Consider the following 20,885-nt stretch of genomic DNA (forward strand, 5'->3'; position numbering starts at 1 on the left):
ATATACCTCCTTGATAAGACTGTCCCCCTGTACAGTGCCTTGATAGCTCCACCAGGATTATTGCAAGGCTAGAAATGGGACTGCATCTTCTGCATTTGGCCAATTTTTGAAAAATTTCAAGATAACAACTACACTTATGGTCAAATCTCACTGTGTTGAGCTCCAATATGATGCCTGCTGAAATTCCAAAGATTTTAAAATCTAAAAGATAGACTTTGCACTGCCCCCCGTGCTTACTTTTCTGAGGTGTAATTGGAACTGTTTACACATGGACTGACCTGTGAATAGTGTAGGGTGAAGCTATACAGAACGCAGATAAAGTGACAGCTGAAATGCTTCAAGCCACCATCATAAAGCTCATCCAGTTGTTCAGGCACCAATGAAACCATGAGCATCTTTGGCACAGAAGGGTGACTGTGTGGCATCCACAGACAGATATTGAATAATCCCCTTCTTTTTTTTTTTTTCAGGTTACAATCAAATCTTCATCATCCCTGTGGGAGCCACAAGCATCCAAATTAAGGAGGTTATGCCTAGCAGGAACTTCCTGGGTAAGACTGATGTCAGAACCTGTGTTTCAGTCCATTTGAATTCCAGCCATTGCGTTAAAATTTGGTTTTCAGGTATACTGGGCTTTGGGATGTTTACCTTGAGGGCTTGATATAGCAGAGGGAAAAACTCTCTGAGAATCAGGATCTGAATATTGAGCATCCTTGAAGTATTAGTGATGCTCAACTCTGGGCTTCATGTTTACGTTATTTTCTCTCCTGTGGAGATCTTGCTGTTGGGTGGGGAATAAAAACACCCAAACCACACTCAGACTTCCTGCCTGGAACCTACAAGGACTCTAGCTGATATAGCAAAATTTGGCTGTGAGTTCTGCTGTTTGCTTGATGAATGTAAACCCTAACTATTCCTGCCATCCAAAAGTTTGGGTTGGGCTTCTTTTCCCCATAGGTATCTTTTGGGTATTTCTCTGTAAAACCTCAAACTCTGGTCATGCTGCAGAGGGCAAAAAGGAGGGAGAAATGTCCTTACCTAGCTTTCTGGGCAGGGCTGAGGAAATTCCAGTGGAGAAAGCAAATACTCTTCTGCTTTCTGACTCTTCCATTGCCCAGTGCTTTGGACAAATCAGTCTGGTGATATTTTTCTTTGTAGAAAACTGGATGCAGCACCAAGTCTTTGTTTTCTGAACAGAATGTGTGATGAACAGGGTAGTGGTGCAGAGGCAGTGGGGTGTGAATCCCACATCTTAACGGCAAGCAGGACAAAGGCTGACATAGGCTGTGCCTCAGTGACTAACAGTAGGGAATGGAGAGGCAGGTCTGGAATACGCTGGAGGCGTTTTGGCTGTGCAGCAAAAAAGTGCTTGGTCTGCAGTGAAGCTGGCAAGAACCACTGTCTGAATGGGGAGCAGCTTCTGGCAAGAGACCCTTATGGGGGGACAGCGTTGTTGGAGGATGATGGTCACCTTTATTTGCCACATCTGCAACAGTGTTGAGTGGAAACAGGAGCATCCCTGTGGAGTTCTTACAGTCCTCTTTCAATGTGTGAATTTTTGCTGTGTTGGTAGATGCTGCCATAAATAGATGGTCACCACACTTAAAGGGTTGCAGTACTGATGTAAAGGAGCTGGGGTTCAAATGGTGGAGCTGAAAGCTCTGTGGATTGGCAATACCCTGAAAGTCTAGAGCAGGCTCTGTCTTGTGGTATCTGAAGCCAAGTGTCAGGTTATAGGTATGTTAATTTACTGCCTTTTCTTCTCTGGCGTCTGGGTTTGTCCAGCTGTCAAGAACGTGCAGGGGGAGTATTATCTGAATGGGCATTGGACAATCGACTTCAGCCGAGCGCTGCAGGTGGCTAGCACGGTTATGCACTACGACCGTGGCTTGGAGGGTGATCTGGCCCCAGAGCTCCTCCATGCCCGGGGTCCCACCACAGAACCCCTCGTCATTGAGGTAAGCAGCTGTGTCTGGCCCCCGCTGATACTCTTGCTCTCTTGCTTTGCATAGCAGCCCTTGCTTTGTGCAGTGGGAGTGCATTGGTGGGGACCACATGGGAAAGACTGGACGAGTGATGGGGCCCCCAGGAATCTTACAAGGCTGTAGGCCCCCAAGCTAGACCAAGGTGGTCTTCTCGCAGAAATAGCCCTATTTTCTGCTCTGGTTCTGTTGCCCAGAAGGGAGCAGGGCAAGGCTCAGTGTTGGCTTCCTGCCTATTCCCTTGCGCTCTGACTTTAAGGGAGGGGAGAGTCAGCCCCAAATGGTGTCAGGACAGGGACAGGCTCTAGGGCACTGCTTGTTATAGTGTGCTGTAGGCAAGGAAAGGGTGCTTACTGTTACAGGAGCAGCTGGATCTTCTGATGCCAAGAGGGATGAATGCACCCTTCTCTGAAAAATAATGATTTCTAGAGTATCATAGAAGGCAAGGACAAAATACAGTGTAGAGAATAAGTGCTCCTTGAATGGGAGGGGCGCAGGTCAGCTTGAACCCTCAGATGTTGTGGGGAAATGCTGTAAAGGGGAAAAGTGCTGCTGCTGTTATTTCCCTGACTTTCTCCCGTGCTTTCACAGCTCATCAGCCAGGAGCCAAACCCAGGGGTACAGTATGAGTACTACCTGCCCATGCAAGGACAGGCCTCGGGTTATAGCTGGAGCTATGGTTCCTGGAGTGAGTGCAGCTCCGAATGTGGAGGAGGTAAGGGGACAGAACCTGGTCTCTGGCGGCTGGTGTGGGTTTTATATCCACACCCTGAAGACAGTGTGACTGTGTGCTGCCCTCTGCAGCTGCTTCCCAGCAGTCTCTTGCTGGAAGACAGCACAAGTATCTGCAGGGGGCAGTTAAGGTTTTGACCAGGGAGGGTCACACATGGAGTCACAACAGGACTGTGCCCCATACCTTGTCCAGTCTTACTTTCCGTGCCCTAGACCTCAGACTTGTTACTAGGATCTGTTAAGAATCTTCATAGATAGCCTTTGCTTTGTTTTGTTTCAGTTCTTTATGTCCTTTTCAGGCTTTTTCAACCACTTGAGAGGTCCTCTCCAAACTGACCTGGCTTACATAACTGAGTCACATCATTCCCCTCTACCATAGCCTGGAAGATTCCCTCTCTCCAGGGGGACTGTCAGATCTCCTGGGGTGTCACATCATGTTCAGTTTACAGATTCTTCCATGAGCAAAGTTATGGATTTTAAGCTGAAAAAATATAGAACAAAAAACCCCAATCAAACGAAAAAACTTTCCAGCTGACTAGTATATAGAGCTCCTATCAGCCTCTTCTGGTCTTCTGTGCTGATGGCCATTTCAATAGCTTTTGCCATACTGTGGTTGTAGGTACTGATATTGTCTTTGCCTGGGCAGTCTTATCCTGTAGGAAGCATGAAGAGTTGCAAGTTTTTTCTCCTGTATCCTGTGTTCACAAGACTGACCTGAGTCTAACAGGAGGCCCCCCCAACTCTGCTGCTGTATGCAGTATACATTTTGCAGGGTTCCTTGATGAACAATATATAGATATGACGCTTTCCTTGTGAGTCTCAATCTATAAAATAACAAGAAAATGTCCCTCAGCTACACAGAACTATTCTCTTGCCCTTCCAAATGGACTCCTGTACTGTGGGGAGACATCATTCGTGCATATAGTGACAGACCAAGAACTGCACCTGACCGTTTTCCAGATTGGCTGGGACAGGTGTGGATTCTGCACTACTTTAGAAACTTGTCTTGCCAACACCAGTGCATTGCAAACCTAGTCCTGGGTGGCTTGTGTTGATCAGGATACTCTCTTGCTTCTCTTTTAGGTTTCCAATCCCGTTCGGTATTTTGTACCATAGACAATGAAATTTATCCGGACTATATGTGCAGGAATAAACCACAACCAGACAATAACCGGACATGTGGCCATCAGACTTGTCCCCAGACAAAACGGTAAGATTTCCTTTCTTCTTCTGGACTCCTTCCTGAGGTGATTTGGAACCAAGAAAAAGAATGACTCTTTCACTTCTTCTGCCCTCCAGCATGGTTCTCTCCAAGGAAGTGTTTCAATTCTTAGAGAAAGCCCAAGACAAAGGATGGTGATAACACTGTGATGAGCATTTTTGTGTGCATAGGGAAGGGGCTTAGTACAGCCTATGTTCATTTTCTAGACCAATTAATTTTGCTTTTCAGAGGATGATTGTGGAAGACAGTCTTCTAGCCCATGTAGGAGATAGGAAACAGATTCTCTGGTTTTTGTTCTCTTCAACTGGAGCCTGCAAAAACAGAGTAGAAGATCAGAGCTGGTGTCATTTTATGTCTTTTCTGCATTCCCAGCATCCTTGCCCTTAGAAAGGGATGAATCCTGCAATCTTTTCATTCTCTGGCATTTTCAAACCCCTTTACCCAGCCATTTCTACCTTGTCCCTTGCTGGCATGTCCTTACAGCTGGCTTCACTTGGCTCTTACATGGACATCAAGAGCTGTAAACAGTCTTAACTGCGTATCTCACTGTGTGTATGGTGGGTGCAGTGGAAGCCTGGGAGAGTGCTGTTATGGGTGAGAGGGCACTTGGAAACCTGGGAGCATTTCTGAATACATGATAGCCTGTAGCTACTTGTTTTAAGTTCTTTAAATCCTTTGTTCTGTGTATAAAGGACTTCTTACATCTATGTGCCGCAAGCCTGGAGTCACAGTGGAGCAAGGAGCTCTCGGATGAAGAGGTAACAAGGAGAAGGTTACAGAAAGCATAGGAAGGCAGCTGCTCTCTTCTGCTCTCCACCTAGTTGCCACTGAAGTCTGTGGGGGCTTTACTCTTTGGCACTGGTGGTAGCAATGGGTGGTGCTTTGCTTTTGATTCTTGCCAGTGAAAATGATGGTGGAGGGTGCTGGTTGGTGGCTTTGCTTAGATGGTTGTGCGTGCTCCCGGTAACTTGATTCTTATGGGACTGAGAAGGGGACAGTTTCTTCATAGCTTTTGGCTGCTTATCCTGGTAACTGTTGTTTTGTCTCTGGAATCAGGGTAAAGACATGAAGGGATGTTCTGGAAGATTTTTGTTTGATTTATCAAGATAAATAAAATAAAGGAAAAGAGAGCATGATGGATTGGGTGATTGAAGCATTGGCCAGGATGCCAGTGTGCCACAGCAAAAGCCTCAGTTTCTTAAAAACTCTTCTTTCTTTGGCATGGGCCCTACAGCAGGCATAAAAGTACCTATAAACTCTGACGGATACAAGGATGTGACAGATTCAATACTTATAATGTACACTGAGGTATGAGGAGTAAAAAAAGATCAAAAGTAAAACAGTTGTCCCCCAGCAAGCTGCTAATAGCTTAGGGCTTGCAATTCTTTGTCCTCTGATGAGGGTCCCAGCCTTATGGTTGACCTTGTCTTACAAAGAAAATGAAATAAGTGTCAGAGACGTCTTGACTCGCAGCTGTAGGAAGCTGTAGTTGAGCCCATCCAGTTGATACAGCCTTTCTAAAACTGTACATTTGCTTTACAGGAGGCAGAATACATTGCGGGGGGGTATCCCCACTGGAGCTTCTGAAAAATCTTGATCAATGAATTTGTTTTGAGCCCTGCAACCACATTGCTCTAAGTGGCTTCTACTTGTTGTAGTTGTTCCCTTTCCAAAGGGAACATCTTATTTTACAGCAAAGGCCATTTGGTTTGGGGCTGATATTTGCATATTTAGCAATAAAGAAGGGTATCTTAAGGAGATGAACATGGCCGAGTCTGCTGTGGAGTTTCCGGTAGGGTGTGAATGTGAATTGGCTGGCTGAAACTCTGTTTAGGGGTGGTGAGGGCAGACCAGGGAAGCAGCTGGAAGGCTAGGGGAGAAAACATGAACTCCCTGGATGGGGCTTACCTGACTGCAAGGGGAGGTAGCATCTGACAAGCAGATCATGGTGCTCCCCCTCCGCCACCAGTGCCTTTTGACTGCACAGAATGCTGGCAGCAGGAATGAAACATCCTGTTGTCCCCGAAGCCAGACCATGTAAGCTGTGCTCCCAGCTACCTAGGCAGCTCTGAGACACAGGAGCGGACAAGGGCAGGGATTTTAGCATCCAAACAGTCAGATTGTTTTGTGGACATTCCCCCTTCTGTTAGCAAGGGTATGTCATTTCTGCAACAGCTTTAGCAAACAACCACAGGACAAGATGCCTTTAAAGTTCTTGGGGCTTTTTTGTGTGCTGCTGTTAGAGAATTTGGCTGATGGGAGAAATAAACGAGCTTTCTACTGGCTGTCAGCAAAAAGTTCACAAGCACTTCTGAGAGTGTCTGGCATGGTTTGCAGGCAGAGTGAGATTTTGGCTTGGTTTACTGTTTCTGATAATGGCTGGAGTATAATTGGTGGTTAGGCTGGTGTGGGTTGCTTTTCTTTCAGCTGATCTGGATTGTTTTCTTTGTTTTTTCTTTCTTTTTCATTGATGTTCCATTCCAGGCATGACATTTTTGAAGACATCAGGAGACCAAAAACCATGGAGAGAAATCTTCCCCCTCTGGGAGAGCTCTGCAATTCCAGAGGAACAAGTGTTTTGTAGTTGGGGATTTGTCTCTGGAGTGGGACTCATGCTCTGCATTGCCGATTAAGCTGGGCAGTGCTTGGTCAAATGGGAACTCAGCTTTGATTCTATTCTGCAAAGGGACGTTTTCCTTGTCTGATTACAACAGCGATGCAGCACTGACCTCCCCTGTGCCTCTGGGCAGTTTAGCTGGGCTTACATTTGTTTGCTTGATTCTGTGACCTGCAGGTGGAAAACGGGGGAGTGGGGATCCTGCTCAGCTACCTGTGGTGGGGGCACCCAGACTCGCTCCGTTTACTGTGTGGCATTCGACGGTCAGAGCTCCCAGGGGGTAGTGGATAACGCTGAGTGCATGGCCTTCACGCAGCAGCCTCGCAGCAGTCAGCCCTGCAACATGAGACAGTGCGCGACCTGGAGCACAGGGCCCTGGTCAGAGGTGAGTTGGTGCGTGGGAGGTAACTGCCTCTTGGCACCTACTGAAGGAGGATCTGCCAAAGCTTAGGCATAAAGAGCCAGGCTCCTTTTCTGGGACTGTAAAAGGTGGATGTCCATGGATAGGTGGTGTGCAGAGGTATAGGACTTGTCCCTGCAATCCTCCAAACAAGTTCTCCAGCTATCTAGCAGCTATGCCCTCCTATAAACACATCCCTGTTTCTCAAAAGTGTGCATGCCCCTGCACCTCTGCTTCTCTCATTGCATGTTCTCTCTTCTCTGGTCTGCCAGTCCTTTCCCCATTCCTGTATTTTCATCAGATCCACCAGACCTGGCACTGGCTGAGTTTCTGAGTCAGGCCTGGTGAAGGCAGAGAGCAGGCATGAGAGCTGCTGTCCATCAGCTGATGATGTGCAGTAACACTCCCTCCTCTGTTAAAAAGGAGCTCATGGCTCCTGCCTGTGCTGTTTATTTCCATGCATATTGCTGCCTCAGCTTTACTAGCCCTGGACACCAGTACTACAATCACAACAGCTGGTAAGCAAGATACTCATGAAACACTGGCGGCCTGCTGTTTGCTGTGTGTCAGTGCAGGGCTTCTCCGAACACAGCTGCGTGGTGCATTTTTGATGCCTGTGTGCATTTTTATCTCCAGGAGAGGAAACTGTTCAAACTGTATGTGCTCAGTGCTGCCAGCCAGGCATTTAGACTGCATCTGATGTGCCAAGGGCTTAGAAAGTAACGGTAGTATCTACTCAGTCCCTAAAGCATAAGTGAATTTTCCTCTTTTAAAGAAGCACATGCATGCTTGCAGCATTTGACTTACTGTCTTGTGGTGGTACTTTGAGTGGTGCAGCAGCATAAAATGCAACTTTGAGGCATGGTAACCTAGACTGTAAAGCACACCTCCCCCCCCCCCCCGCCCCTTATGAGATGTGAGGTGTGAATACTGAGATGACTTCAGGGTTGCGGAGTAAGAGCTCTGTTTGGAGAAGGCACCAAGTGTCATGTTCTTACAAACTGATTCCAAAATGATTAATTTTGGGGTTCTCAAAAGCGACTGTGTTTGTAGTCTCCGAGACAAATGTCACCCTAGTAAATGAGTGGCTGAAACTCAGCTGTGAGGCTCATCTATGGTAATTCAGACTGTCTCCAAGTTAATGCTCTCTGTAAGAGACCTTGGTAATTCATGAAGTAGGCTGGATTCCAGGAAACACCACTGTGAATTTAAGAGGGTATTGAAAATGTCACAAACCAGTTCCTAGTATAGAAGCTTTGTCACAACTCCACACCATAAAAATGGAGCACAAGGTCTTCAGGCAGAAGACATAAGCAATACAAGAACCTAATCTTTATATCTTCCCTTGAATCCTTTACCTTGAGCTGATTTTAATCAGGAGCAAGTAATGTGAAGTTCCAGGTATTTCCTGCCATTTATTGTTCTCAATGTATTCTGCAGTATTGATATTTTTCCAGAATCATTCTCCATGTCGTCTTTGGTAGAGATCAAGAGAAGTGATGTGACTAGGCCAAAATCATCCAGTGAGCTCCAAATCTCCCAGACCCTATCCACCATGCCTTATTGTCTCTTCTACAGCATAAACAACTACGCTGCTAACTCCCATCCCAGAAGATGGTTTTAACGATGGTTGGAGCAATCTCAAAACAGTGCTCTGCCCTAATGTTAGGGAGCGCAGCATGAAAATGCAAGTGGAAACCAGGTGCTTCCTTGTAACTGTTGGGCTCCTTTCTGCAGTGCTCAGCCAGCTGTGGGGAAGGGGTCCAGACCCGGACTGTCACCTGCAGAACACAGCAGGGCTCCCAGGCTCAGGACTTCGCTTGCCTAATGGAGCCAAAGCCATTAGCCACCCAGCCCTGCCTTAAGGAGAACTGCATCCAGGAAATTGGCTGGCACGTTGGAGACTGGGGCCTGGTGAGCATTGTACTTTCATGGTTCGGAAATAACTGATTATATTGCTGTGCTCCTCGCAAACAAGCTTTGATCTGTGCAGTCTGCACGTTGGCTGTGGCTGGGAGCATGTACTGCTTCATTACCAGTCCCTTGGCTCACAGTTGCGTTGTAACTGGCACTAGTAATGCTCCAGTTAATCTGCTGCCTGCTTTGTATGCAGCTGCTCCAAAAATAAATCCTTCTGAGGGGGGGATTATAGTTTCAGTGTCAGTGGCAAAATGCAGCCAATAAGCTGAAACAATCCACTCTTGCTGCTTATTCCCAATTCCTCACTCCATCGCTGTGAATAGCAGAACAGCTCTCTGGCTGAGTATGGCTTAGAGCTCCAGGCTTCAGGACTGGTCATTGCATTTGGTTGATATGGTTTAAAGTACATTTTTATAATTGTTCAGATAACGGTGCTTCAGCTGGATTAGTCTTGTCTTTGTGGAGGGAGCCAGACTGTGTTCAACCTGGGAAAAGTGCTGGGGGGAGGAGATAAGGGTATATCCAATGTATCAGGTGACTTCCAAACACACTTTTTCCCTTCTGTGCTAGCCAGACCAGCTTGTTCTGAGTTAAAGCATGTTACATCTGGTTCTTCATGAGATGTGGGCCAAGTTTTAATAACAGCTAAAGAAGCTGCATACCTTAGTCTGATCTTTCCTGGCCCCTGGCTTTCCGATATCAGAAGGGTTCCTACCTGCATGTGAGCAAGAGAGAAATACTCTGCCAATGTTTGTAGAGCTTGCCACGAGCATGTGTGTTACACAGGTATCTCATCCTCACCCCTCCCCTGAGCTGCTGCTCATTTCTACCTCTTCATCCACAGCTTCCAGTGAGAGGAACTCCAGTTGGTTGCTTACAAGAAAGCCACCAGTTTGCTTTCCTGTTGTAAACCGTTGTTCTTGAACACATAGTTCAAAACTGACCCTTTCACAGCTGGTGGATCCCCGTAGCGTTGAGATGCCTTCAGGCCAGGCTGAAACAATTCACTCCAGCTCCCTGCCACACCACTGTGGGTAACAGCAGTTCATCTGGATGTTACAGGCTGAGCATGGCTCAGAGCCTAATGCTTCAGGGCTGGGTGCAGCATTTGGTAAAATGGTTTAAAGTATGGTTTTCTAATTGTTCAGATGAATCCAGCTGAAATATTATTTGCTTTGTCTTGGTGGAGGAAGCTGTGCTCAGCCTGCAGCTAATTGTGCAGCTGTTCCACACTTCTGGTCTGCGGGGTTTCTGCATTTGACCTCTGCTGCCTGCTCACTTGCCTTGTCTCTGTGCCCAAGTGTTCGAAGAGCTGCAATTCAGGCATCCGGACACGCCAAGTCATCTGCGCTGACGGCGACTCCAAATTCTACAGTCCTGAGACATGCAAAGCCATCCAGCCACAGAAACCAGCCACCCTCGGTAGCTGCAACATGCAGCCCTGCTACCTGCCACAGCGTGAGTGGTATTGCTGCACACCTAGCTTTTCCTAAGATGCTTTTGTTTAGGAGTAGAAATTCCCAGCCCTGCACCAGCTTATATTCTCAGCTTCTCGCCTGCCTGTCTCCATCCTGTGTATTTGTTTTGTGCACATAACCATGGCATCTTCAGAGTCCCAGTACCTGTGCTGTTTGAAATGTATGTAACAGGCTTGGGACCAATATTGAGGTGTGTTCATTTTGAATTCAGTGTTCTGTGATGGCTCTGTCCCAATGTGTGCTGCAGACTGTGACCCCAGGACTCCCAGTCAAGAAGCATGGCAACCTGGGCAGGCTCAGTAGCTAAAAACTATAAACAGCTCTCATCCCTCTGTGGACCAGCTACAAAGGAGGCACAACTGCTCAGAAGATTTTGCTTGCTGTCTCTGTCTAGTCTTCATGCCAGAGCTGAAATGCTGACTTTAGTCTGCCTGCCCATTGCAGGTCGCTGTCCTGACAATCCAATTGAATCCAATTGCTGCTCAGCAGCTGTTCCAGAAGAGAAATGTTTTCATCAACTTTAGTCTCCTGTTGACTCCTGGATGCATTTGCAATTATTAGAACATAGGGCTGGTCTAAATGTACTCATTTTGTGTATGTTTCTCTTTGCAGAGGTCCCCAGTATGCAGGACACTATGGGATACGATGTCACTCGCCAGTCCTTGCTGATGCGTTACAACCCAAACAGCCCTGCCACAGGTTTGGAAGAATTTTGTGAGTTTGGGTTTTTGATGATGGTGGACTTGAAATAGAGTGTGGTAGGGGAAAGGTTCCTTCTTTTCTTCATTTCTCTCTTTTCATGGGCTTCTAGAAATTCATGCAGCCGGGGACAAAGCGTAGATTCTTTTACACCAATAGTGAGCAGTATTTGAGTCTGTCCGTGCAGAAGACTGTACAGTATATAGATCCCAGGTTTTGGCAGCATGACTTAAGTGCTGGCTGACAGAAATGCTGCCCAAGGCAGATCGTAGGAAGAAGAAAGGATGATGTGAGGGGACCACAGTAATGTGGCAGGTGGTTTCTTGTGGGACAGCAGAAAGAATGGCCAGGGCAGTGAGGACCAGGGCACTTCAGGACAACCAAATCCAGAAGGGTGGGCCAGAAAACACACATCCAGGTGAAACCCTGATGCAGAAAATCCTGCCCTGTAGCCTTGGGCAGGTGAAAGAGAGCAGAGATGAGGAAAACTGGCAAGATTTTGATGCTCACCTGCATGCTTTAAGGAGTTCTCTCCCCCAGATTCTGATGATGAAAGGATGCTCTCTGGGAGCTCCATGATCCATAGTACTTCTGAGAATCACCACATCCCATCCACCAAGGACCGTGGCATCAATTTGTTGCCTGTTCGCTGGGAATCCCAGTCACGCTCATCGGGTTCCCATCAGCTCAGCTCCTCTCAGGACCCCACTGCAGGGACTGGCTCTCAGGACTGTCATCGGAGCCCCTACGGCTGCTGTCCGGATGGGCACACTCCGGCTTCAGGACCCTTGGGGAGAGGCTGCCTCTTCAGCACCTGCCACCAAAACAGGTAGCTGGAAGTAGATAGGCCTGAGCAGGGAGGCATTGCCTTTCCTGGGGGCTTACTGAAATTTACTGCCTGTGCCTGTTGAGCTGGGCATGTCAGGTGTTGCTGCAGCCCTTCTATCTTCTGCCTGTAGGTATGGATGCTGTCCTGATGGAGTATCGGTTGCCCAGGGTCCAAACAACATGGGATGCCCACAATATTACCGTGATGTTCAAGTGAGCAGAAATCAGCCCACTGCAGCTGCTCCAACAGTAAGTACAAAACCTCTGCATTTTAGGAGTCCATCAGATACAAAGATTCCAATTTGACCCCGGTGACTTGCATTGTAGGTTTCTGTTGTGCTCCATCTCTGCCAGTAATGCTGGAGAACCAATACTCCAAGGCATGGCATCAAGCCCTTTGGCCCACTTTGCTCCTGTTCAGTCTGGGGCATCCACCTGTGATCCTCTGTAAGCAGGGGACAGAGTGGGCAGTTGGGAGATGTCTGAGAAGTAGAAGAACAATCAGTGTAGAACTGATTGAATAATCCTGAGTAATAAAATTTTTATCGGTCAGAAACTTGCCATTCAATTTCTAGGAGAAAAAATGGGAAAAACGAGGACACTGTTAATTGCCTTTGTCAACTGCAGATTAATTGAAGGCAAAATAGTCAGGGAGGCAATTCTTCTCGTAGCTTGGGGTGCTTGGTGGGGCCAGCTGAAAACCTGGCCTGCTGCTGGGCTGGTTAGGTCTGTCTTGCAGAGAAGCGCAGCCCTAGCTTCATGGCTGACGGCCAAGTTTCCTACCCCTTCCCAGCCTCAAAGTCTCTAGGAGGCAAACAAATAGTGATTCCTCTAACAGCTGGCCTTCTGCAGCCGACAGCTTGGACACGGTGCTTTGCATGTGCTACTGTCCTAATGTCTGCATGATAACTTTTTGGCTTTCAATTCCTGTCTCTAAGGCAAGCCAAGCCTTGTCCCAGCAGCACCCCTCGGGCGAGTGCCGCAGTTCCGTATACGGCTGTTGTTTTGACAATGTCGCTTCAGCTTCAGGTCCTCGAGGGGAAGGATGTCTCAATAGGCCCAACTACCGTAAGTGATGTTTTGGCTTCTTGGTTTAGAAACGTAGGAAGAGTCCTACAGAATCCAGTAGCGTATGGAAGCTTCCTGTGTAGCGGCTCTGCTCTCTGTAAAATGTAGTAAATTATCTCTTTGAAAAGAAATTCTGCCTGGTGTCTGGGGCAGGGGAAGCTGGGAGGGAGTGTAGAAAAGCAGCCAGATGGTTCAGTTCTGTCAGCTACTGCAGAAATTCTTGTTGTCCTCTGCTGATAGTTGGACAGAAGTGTGTTTGTGTGATCTCTGTCAGTCTGTAGAACTTCTGGGGAGCTCTTTGCCCCTGAGAAGACACCCTGATGCAGCCTGGAGTGCTCCAAATTAGTTACCTGGGTTTAGGAGAAGTAGGGCCTCTCTGAGGAATCAGGGCCGTGCTCAGCCTTCAGACAGCCCATGGACAGGGGTGGAATGAGAGCTACAGCTAAGGATGGAGGTGTTGCTCAGGGCTGCATGGATGCTTTCAGCCAGCAGAATTCAATACGGTGCCCATTGTACTACGAGGGCACTAGAGCTCCTGGGCAAAAGCATCTCTGCTCCTTTAGTTCCCAGCTGTATCCTCTGCAGGCACATTGCTGCTGCATTGTCTTGTCCTTTTGCCGCAGCACAGATATTGCTTGGTGGCCAGCCCTATGGGGCTGCCTTAGGGAAAGGGAAAGCTCTCTGGATCCTCTTTGCTCAACTACAGCTTGGCAAAGGACCCCTCAGTCAGAGCCCTGCCTCCAGTGTTTGTCAGCATGTGACTGTGATGATACCTGTGACTCAGAGCACAGGACTCCATTTGTAGACACATTGGGCTGTGCTCCTCTTTATATCAATGTGTGGAGGGGTATTCTGTAATGCATGAGGTTTCACAACTGGGTCTAACCTACTTGTTTTGTGGGCTGGAAATGTGCAAACGGCAGCCACATCCCCCCTGCAGGAGAGGAAGCCCCAGACCCAACCTTGCATCTGCACAATTCCCTGAGGTTGTAAAGCATCCATGTAGCATCTAGATTCAGAAATGTCTCTGAGGTTGGTTCTCCTTCCACCAGTGGAAAAATGGGGGCAGAAAGAAATATGTGAGCAGCTGCCCAATTTCAAAGCAGAGCTGGGTGCAAAACTCAAGTGTCCTGTTTTCCCACCTGCCTTCTGCCCACAAGGCCCATCAGATCATTTAAGTAGGTGGCTTGAAGCACCTGGACCTTTGTGCTTCATGACTCTCACATCTCCCTCTGTTCCACTCTTTTTGGTAGCATATCCTGTCATATGCCTGCTGCCCAGTGCCCACGGCCCCTGCATGAACTGGACCACTCGCTGGTACTTTGTGACTGTCGTTGGCAAGTGCAACCGGTTTTGGTACGGCGGCTGTCACGGCAATAAAAACAGCTTTGCCTCGGAGGAGGAGTGCATGAGAGCATGCCACAACTCTGAGGGGGTCAGTCCTCTGGAGCATCAGCCCTCTTCTGGCACAGGAACCCTGCAACACCAGCACACTGGCTCCCACTCTCATACAGGGGATGCTCGGGGTCAGCAGCAGCCACCCCTGAGAGAGTCTGCAAGTCACAGCCAAGAAGGAAGAGCCTATGGGGCTTCACACCCCACGCAAGACAGCCACAGACAGGACAGCTGGAGAAGTGAGGTGCTGCCAGACTCTTTGCCAAGGACTGGTGTGCTGGAGAGCCAGCGCTGGAGCACCCAGCAAAGCAGAGCAGACAGCCTGAGCCAGCTGCACTTGTGGGAAACAGCAGTGCCTGGCCCCTCGGAGAGGCAGAGTAGCAGTGGCCAGCAGATGTTGCCCCATGAAGGCAAGCAGTGGCATAAAGCTTTCAGAGCAGATGTTTCCATGACGGAGGGATTTGGGCACCAGACAGCTGTGGACCCGTTCCCAACACGGGCTCTGCACAGGTGATGTTTTTTTTGTTCCCCCCCACCCCGTTCTGCCAGCTCATTGTGAAGCATCAGTGCAGCTTCCTCTGGAGTGAAAGTGTTGCCCCAGCTGGGACCAGCTAACTGGGAATACCATGCAATGGATTGGCTATACATGTGGCCCTTTGGTAAATCAGGCTATTCAGGCCCTGGTGTTATCTGCTATCTCCTTCCTTACACTCTCCCTGCTCCCTGACAGCACTGGAAGTATGCTGTGTGAAAAGACTGCAGGATCCTGGGGTCTTTGAGAGACATTCTTACACTGTAAATGAGAATCCATAGGTGTTTTTCTTGTTCTGACCAACAATTTAGCTGACTCTCTGACTTTGGAGCCTTTATGTCAGCACTGCATGGAGCAGCAATGGGTTGTTCTAGGGAAGACTTTTAAGATGCAGTTTGGGTCAGGATCCAGACAGTGTCACCCTGAAAATCAGAAGTGTGTAGAGCTAGATCTAAATGTATCTGTCTGCTGAGCTGAACCTAGTTCCTTCAGAAGAGAGGGGTTGTAGGACTCTCTCTCTTCCTGGAGATAATTGTGGCATTCAGTCTGTCCAGAGCAGCCTTTGCCATGTAGGAGAGGGCTCCCCACATGTTGCCTGGTGCATCTGCTCAGAGCTGAATGGGCAGCCGGTCCTGCTTTGCTCTGTGGGTTATGACTCATCCAGAGCCACATTAGAGGACCCAGAGGAGAGGAGGGCAGCAGAAGTGCCAATGGAATCGCTTTCTCTTTCAGACCCATCCTGGAGGAAGCCAAGCCCTCTCTTGTGAGAGCAGTCGTGGGACAAAACATCCAGCTGGTCTGCAAGACAGGCATGTCCCCCTCCTCCAGAGTGGAGTGGATGAAGGATGGCCAACCAGTCTCCTCTAACAGGTGAGCTCAGCTCCCTTCATTGTAGAGCAGATGGGCTCCTTGCTGGGCAGAATGCCAAATATGCTTGCCTGCTTTCTTTGTAATCTTATTGTTAATATTCTTTAAAAAAAACAAAAAAACAAACAAAAAAAAAACCAAACAAGCCCATATATTGACCTAAGAGCATGAACTGTCCACCTGGTCTGGGTACAGCAGAAACAGATACAGTCTGCAATAGTATTGAGTCATTGTCTAGTGTTATGAAGCAGAACAGGCGCTGTCCCATAACAAGGAACTGGTGAAAGCTGACATATGGGTAGTGATACAGAAAAATGTTGTCTCTGTTGAATTCATCTTGGGGCAGTGCTAAGTCAGTAGTCCAGGGTGAAGCTTGTAGCCAAATAACTCGGAGCTTCTCTGGCTGGAAGTTTCTGGCACTCCCATCTAAGATACAATTTTTTTAAAACTACTTTTAAAGCTTGTTTTTCCTGGGAAGTCTGTTTCCAGCAACGGTTTGGAGCCAGACAGTCACTTTGTATTATGAAAATCACAGTTAAGAAAAGCGCAGTTATGCTTTTCTGTTTGCAGATGACTGCTGGGGCTCAAGCTCCTGCCTGGAAGAGCAGTTTGCCTCCTCATGGGAGGGGGTTGCTGAAAGCAGTTCCCTGTTTTCCCATCTCAGTTTCCTCTCTGTTCCTGACCTCCTTTCTCCCGCAGTTATTTCCCCTGCCTGTGACCCCTCTGTGGTCAACAGGGTTTTGGTTTTTTCTAAGCCGGGGAGGGCACTACATGGTGATGGTTTATGTAACATCAGCACGAAGGGCTGCTCTGCCTTGGCCAGTTGCTGTCCGTGGCCAGGCAGAGGCAGTTAATCCTTGCTCCTGTTGCAGGCACACCTACCAGTCCGACAGCTCCTTAGTGATCAGCCACGTCAAGCTGGAGGATGCCGGGACTTATACATGCCTCATTTCTGATGGGAGGACAGAGAGCCGACAGATTCAGTTACAGATCATAGGTGACTTACCTTCCACTTAAGACCAAAGAGGTAGCTCAGGGGTCCTCGTTAACGGTTATTGACAAACAGGAGCAATAAAGCCAGCTGCAGGAGCAAACTTGGTCTGCTGCCACGCTGTGCTAGCAATATTGCCTTCACTCCATGGCAGTAGTGTCCCAAGAGCTAGTCAAAGCAGCCAGTCTCCTCTGCTGTAAGGGTGCCAAGAGGGAGTGTGGAAGCAGCAGGGCTTCTTTTGGTGCTGCCTCACAATAAAGCCTTAGCCCTAAAGCACTCCCCTGCAGTGCCACCCCATAACCAGGGTTGTGGCTTGCCTGTAACCTGCCCTGTTTCCAGCGAGCATGTCTTCCTCCCTGAGAGCCATCAGCTGCCTCCTGATCCCAGAAAGGAGACTCTACAAGAGGGGTTTTCTGCAGTTTCCTGGGCTCTCCATCTCACAATGTAACGTGACCAGTCTGCCATAGCTGTCTGTGGTGGTGCGTTTGTTTTGTGTTTTGCCCAAACAGGTCCTGCTGGGTAGCAAACAGTTCCCTGTTCTGAAAAACATGCCTTATTTAAGAAACAAAAAAATATGAAAGACTAGTCTCAAAAGATGGGCCAGCAAGGCACCCTGTAGCCTTCAATCTCTGAAGTGTACTTTGTCACAGCAATGGCACATGGGGCAGAAGGCATTGTGGCCTAAGGGATGCTGCAACATGTTCACTGACAGAGGAGAGAAAGGAGTCTAAAATTGCTTGCCTGCAGGTCTGTGACTCTCATTAGTAGACAGCGCAGGCTTACTGCACTAGTCAGCCAGAAAACAGATGGCTGAAGGGCTCTTTGGCTCCAGTTCAGCAAGCTCTCCCAAGCTCATAGAAACCCTATGCAAGAGGTCACAGTAAGAAGTGTCCTTTTATTCACATATGGCATTTTATTTTGAATAGAGTACCAGAGCACTATTCTGGCAGAGGGTGAGAGAGGTTGGGTCCTTCACAAGGAAAATCAGCAGCATCGAGAGCTATCCAGAGGCAGGAAGGTTGTACAAGCTGCTGGTTCCTCTGTGCATCAGCAGTTCGCATACAGGTAAGTTCACATACAGCAACAGTTTGTCCACCATGTCCAGCTGATGAACCATATGGTATCTCTTCATGTAGAAAAGCTGAACATTGGAAAGGTCCTGGGTCAGCTGTTCTAGGGCACGGTTGGGAAGCAAGCAGTACTGAACGGCTGACAACAGGAACGGGAGAAGATCCCAGTCACAAGCTGTCTTCTGTCCTCCCCGAGGGCCTCTTGAAAGTAGCATATTCTGAGCAAAGATGCACAGGGAGGCTGACAGCAAAGGAGCTAGGTTCAAACGAAAGTAGAAATATCAGGGGCAGCATCCTTAGCTGTTCAAGTTGGTGTAGGCAGAAAGAGAAACCTATTCTGGAAAAAAGCAAAGCAAATAGGAAATGCTTAACTAGCACAAAATTGACATATGTATATATAAAAAAAAGCTCCAGTTACTTTAGCCCCCACCCATTTATTTTAAATATTTTGTCAACAAACCAGTCTGGCTCAAAACTGTCTCCTCACTTACTGGGTGGCATATTTTGTAGCTTCTTGCATGTTTTTTTGGTGCTTCTAAGTTCCACAGAAATTAAAGGGTACAAATTATTTTTGCTTTAAATGCAGCATGTTGGGGCTCCAGGTTAAATGGGACCATGATCTGATCCCTCCTTTCTTTTGAGTTTACAGCCTAAAACCCAGTCAATTTGCTGAACTCCCCAGCAGCCTCCTTAGCTGCTTCTGCCTAAAAGCAGGAAGAAGTGAGTCATTGAATTAAGAGCATTGAAATAAGGCTCTTTGGTTTTGTTTTTTGAATTCAGGTCAGAGAATGGGGGTGGAGGAGATGATGTTTTATTTGACTCTGGGAACATCATGGTTTAGTTCCTTTCTAAAATGGTGTTTAGCTGTAGTTATAAGAGAGCAAAGAGCATGAGGAGGTGGGTGGTGTGAGAGCCTGACCTCAACCTTTCTGCCGCATGAAGTGGATGGCCAGCTCCTGGGCCTTGCATGCAGTCGGGTGATTGCAAGGGGCTCTTCACATCCCCCCCAAAAAATCTGTTCATTTTTGTGTGCCAGATAAGCACCTTGGGGGAAGCTTGCTTGGTGCCCTGTTCAGGACTTTGCACCATTTGCCATGTGCTCATGTTGTTAACGCTTCCTAGGCTGTTATCCAGAGGGATGCTATCAGAAACAGGGTTGCTGTCTCTAAAGGGTTAAGCTGGCTGGCAGGAGTGCAGCACCACGCTGTGCTGAACTGGAGCAGGATTTGATGGAGGCTGCTCTTTCCTGAACGTTGTGAGTGAATGTTGGTTGTGGCAAGTATCAGAGCTCTGATGGGAGTGCAGAGACTGCCCTTTCCCGTTGGGAGGCAAAAAATAAGGCTTGTGATTAAAAAAGACCTTGTGCTGAAGGTCACATGCTGAACGAGGAGGTTTCTGCATCTTTTGCTGTGCTTGTGGACTTTGCAGATTGAGAATGGATAAGAGTGAGCCCTCAGTAGTGGAGGCCAATGTCGGGGAGAGAGTCAGACTGCCCTGCACAGTGGAAGCATCGCCGGCTCTCACCATCGAGTGGCAGAAAGACGGGCAGCCCCTCTCCTCTCCCAGGTGAGCTCCCAGGTGGCTCCATCATACCCACAGGCAGGCTCATGTGGAGGAGAGCCTCCTCCTTGCCCTGCCTTCCCTGTCTCCTCCCTGAGAGAATGGAGCTGCTGGCTATGCAGCTAGGGCCTGTCCTCCTTTATGTTGGCCAGCTTCTTCCATCAGGGCCAGGCCCTAGCCTCACTCACAGATCAAAGCCTGAACACTGATCCCTCGAGTGAACAGCTCTGATACAGGGTCTACAAGTGAGCCAAAGCCGAAATTCATTCGCGTACAAGATTAGCAGAAAGAGAACACACGACAAGCAAGTTTGCCAAAAAACAGCTGGTCTGTGAGCCAGGGCAGAGGTTCACAGCAAAGAGAGAGATCAGGGTGCCTGCAGTGTACTTTCACAGCTACTGGTGCTGCTCTCCTGCAGCTCCCCCCACCCCCTGCTCCCAGAACCCTGCTCTAGCAGTGAGCTTTTCCAGAGTCTACAGGACTAGTGCTGGCATTTGAGGACCAGGGGTTGCATTACAGGTTGAACTGACCTGCTGCTAAACCTCTGCTCAGTGTTACTACAAAGTTGTGCACGAGGCTCAGCTTCAGCTCGGGTTGCTGGAGTCCATCCTGACCCAAGCACAGGCTGAGGGGCTTTCTGATTTTCTTCCCCAGACACAGGCAGCAGTCAGACGGGGCCCTGGTGATCAGCCGGGTCAGCTCTGAAGACGTTGGCTTCTTTACCTGCATTGCCTCGAATGGACGTGACCAGGACCAGCGCCAGGTCCTGTTCCGACCTCTAGGTACTGGGTGGGTGGAGGCGTGCCTGGCACGTCTGTACACGCACACGTGTGTGTGCACACAAGCAGGAAACAAGGAGGGCTGGGTGCTGTGGGTTTCTTGTCTGGCCGTGCCTCTTGGCTTCACACCTCATGTTTAACAGGCAGCTTGAGGGCAAGGGAAGAGTGAGTTGGTTTACCCCATGGTAATCTGTGTATGTCTAGTAGATTGTGGTGCTCCAGGCAGCTGGGAAGGGGGACTAATAGCACCGTAAGAGTGACTCTCAGGGCCTTGTTTCTGGGACACTGGTGTGGAATGGGTATAGGAGCAAGAGGAACTAAGGAGATGGTTCTTCTGTGCATGTGATGTGCTTGTGTCCAGCTGGAGGAAAAAGCTCTCTGAGGCCTCTGCTACTTGCCCTTGCTTGGGCCAAAGCTCTTAGGAAATCCTCATTCCCCATAGCAACAGCGTCATAGATCTAAACATGCTGTTTCAAGGCCTAGGGGCTCAGAGCTCATCATAGCATATGTTGGACTTTTCCCATAAGGGAATGCTCCTACTACCACGGCCAGCATGGCATTGTCTTCCTGCTAGCGATGATTTCCCTTCTGGTCTAGGAGAGCTGAGGATCACTGGTCTTCTGCCAAGCATCACGGTACCTGAGGGAGGGACTGCTCAGCTTCACTGTACAGTGACTGGCAACAATGTGAATATAAGGTGGTCAAGGTGAGTGAAAATGAGACACTTCCCTTTCCTTCTCTTCCT

The 20,885-nt window shown here is 48.5% G+C and overlaps 1 protein-coding gene across 4 annotated transcripts in view; it reads left to right on the top strand.

Annotated features, from left to right (window-relative positions):
• Positions 1-20,885, top strand: part of PAPLN (papilin, proteoglycan like sulfated glycoprotein) — a 56,301-nt gene that overhangs the window by 28,566 nt on the left and 6,850 nt on the right. For 2 of the 4 annotated variants that reach the window (XM_030030629.2, XM_030030668.2), the window contains exons 8-26: positions 471-551; positions 1,786-1,958; positions 2,574-2,697; positions 3,798-3,924; positions 4,629-4,694; positions 6,731-6,938; positions 8,691-8,867; positions 10,175-10,331; positions 10,964-11,050; positions 11,591-11,879; positions 12,010-12,127; positions 12,817-12,946; positions 14,200-14,851; positions 15,606-15,743; positions 16,613-16,737; positions 17,658-17,796; positions 19,230-19,367; positions 20,016-20,143; positions 20,738-20,846. In XM_030030629.2, the coding sequence (XP_029886489.1) occupies positions 471-551; positions 1,786-1,958; positions 2,574-2,697; positions 3,798-3,924; positions 4,629-4,694; positions 6,731-6,938; positions 8,691-8,867; positions 10,175-10,331; positions 10,964-11,050; positions 11,591-11,879; positions 12,010-12,127; positions 12,817-12,946; positions 14,200-14,851; positions 15,606-15,743; positions 16,613-16,737; positions 17,658-17,796; positions 19,230-19,367; positions 20,016-20,143; positions 20,738-20,846 (3,166 nt within the window). The remainder of the gene's footprint in view (positions 1-470; positions 552-1,785; positions 1,959-2,573; positions 2,698-3,797; positions 3,925-4,628; positions 4,695-6,730; positions 6,939-8,690; positions 8,868-10,174; positions 10,332-10,963; positions 11,051-11,590; positions 11,880-12,009; positions 12,128-12,816; positions 12,947-14,199; positions 14,852-15,605; positions 15,744-16,612; positions 16,738-17,657; positions 17,797-19,229; positions 19,368-20,015; positions 20,144-20,737; positions 20,847-20,885) is intronic. The other 2 variants (XM_030030657.2, XM_030030638.2) reach the window with 2 other exon arrangements.

The sequence above is a fragment of the Aquila chrysaetos genome, chromosome 2 (assembly GCF_900496995.4).
Source record: "Aquila chrysaetos chrysaetos chromosome 2, bAquChr1.4, whole genome shotgun sequence".
In the NCBI taxonomy this organism is placed as follows: domain Eukaryota; kingdom Metazoa; phylum Chordata; class Aves; order Accipitriformes; family Accipitridae; genus Aquila; species Aquila chrysaetos.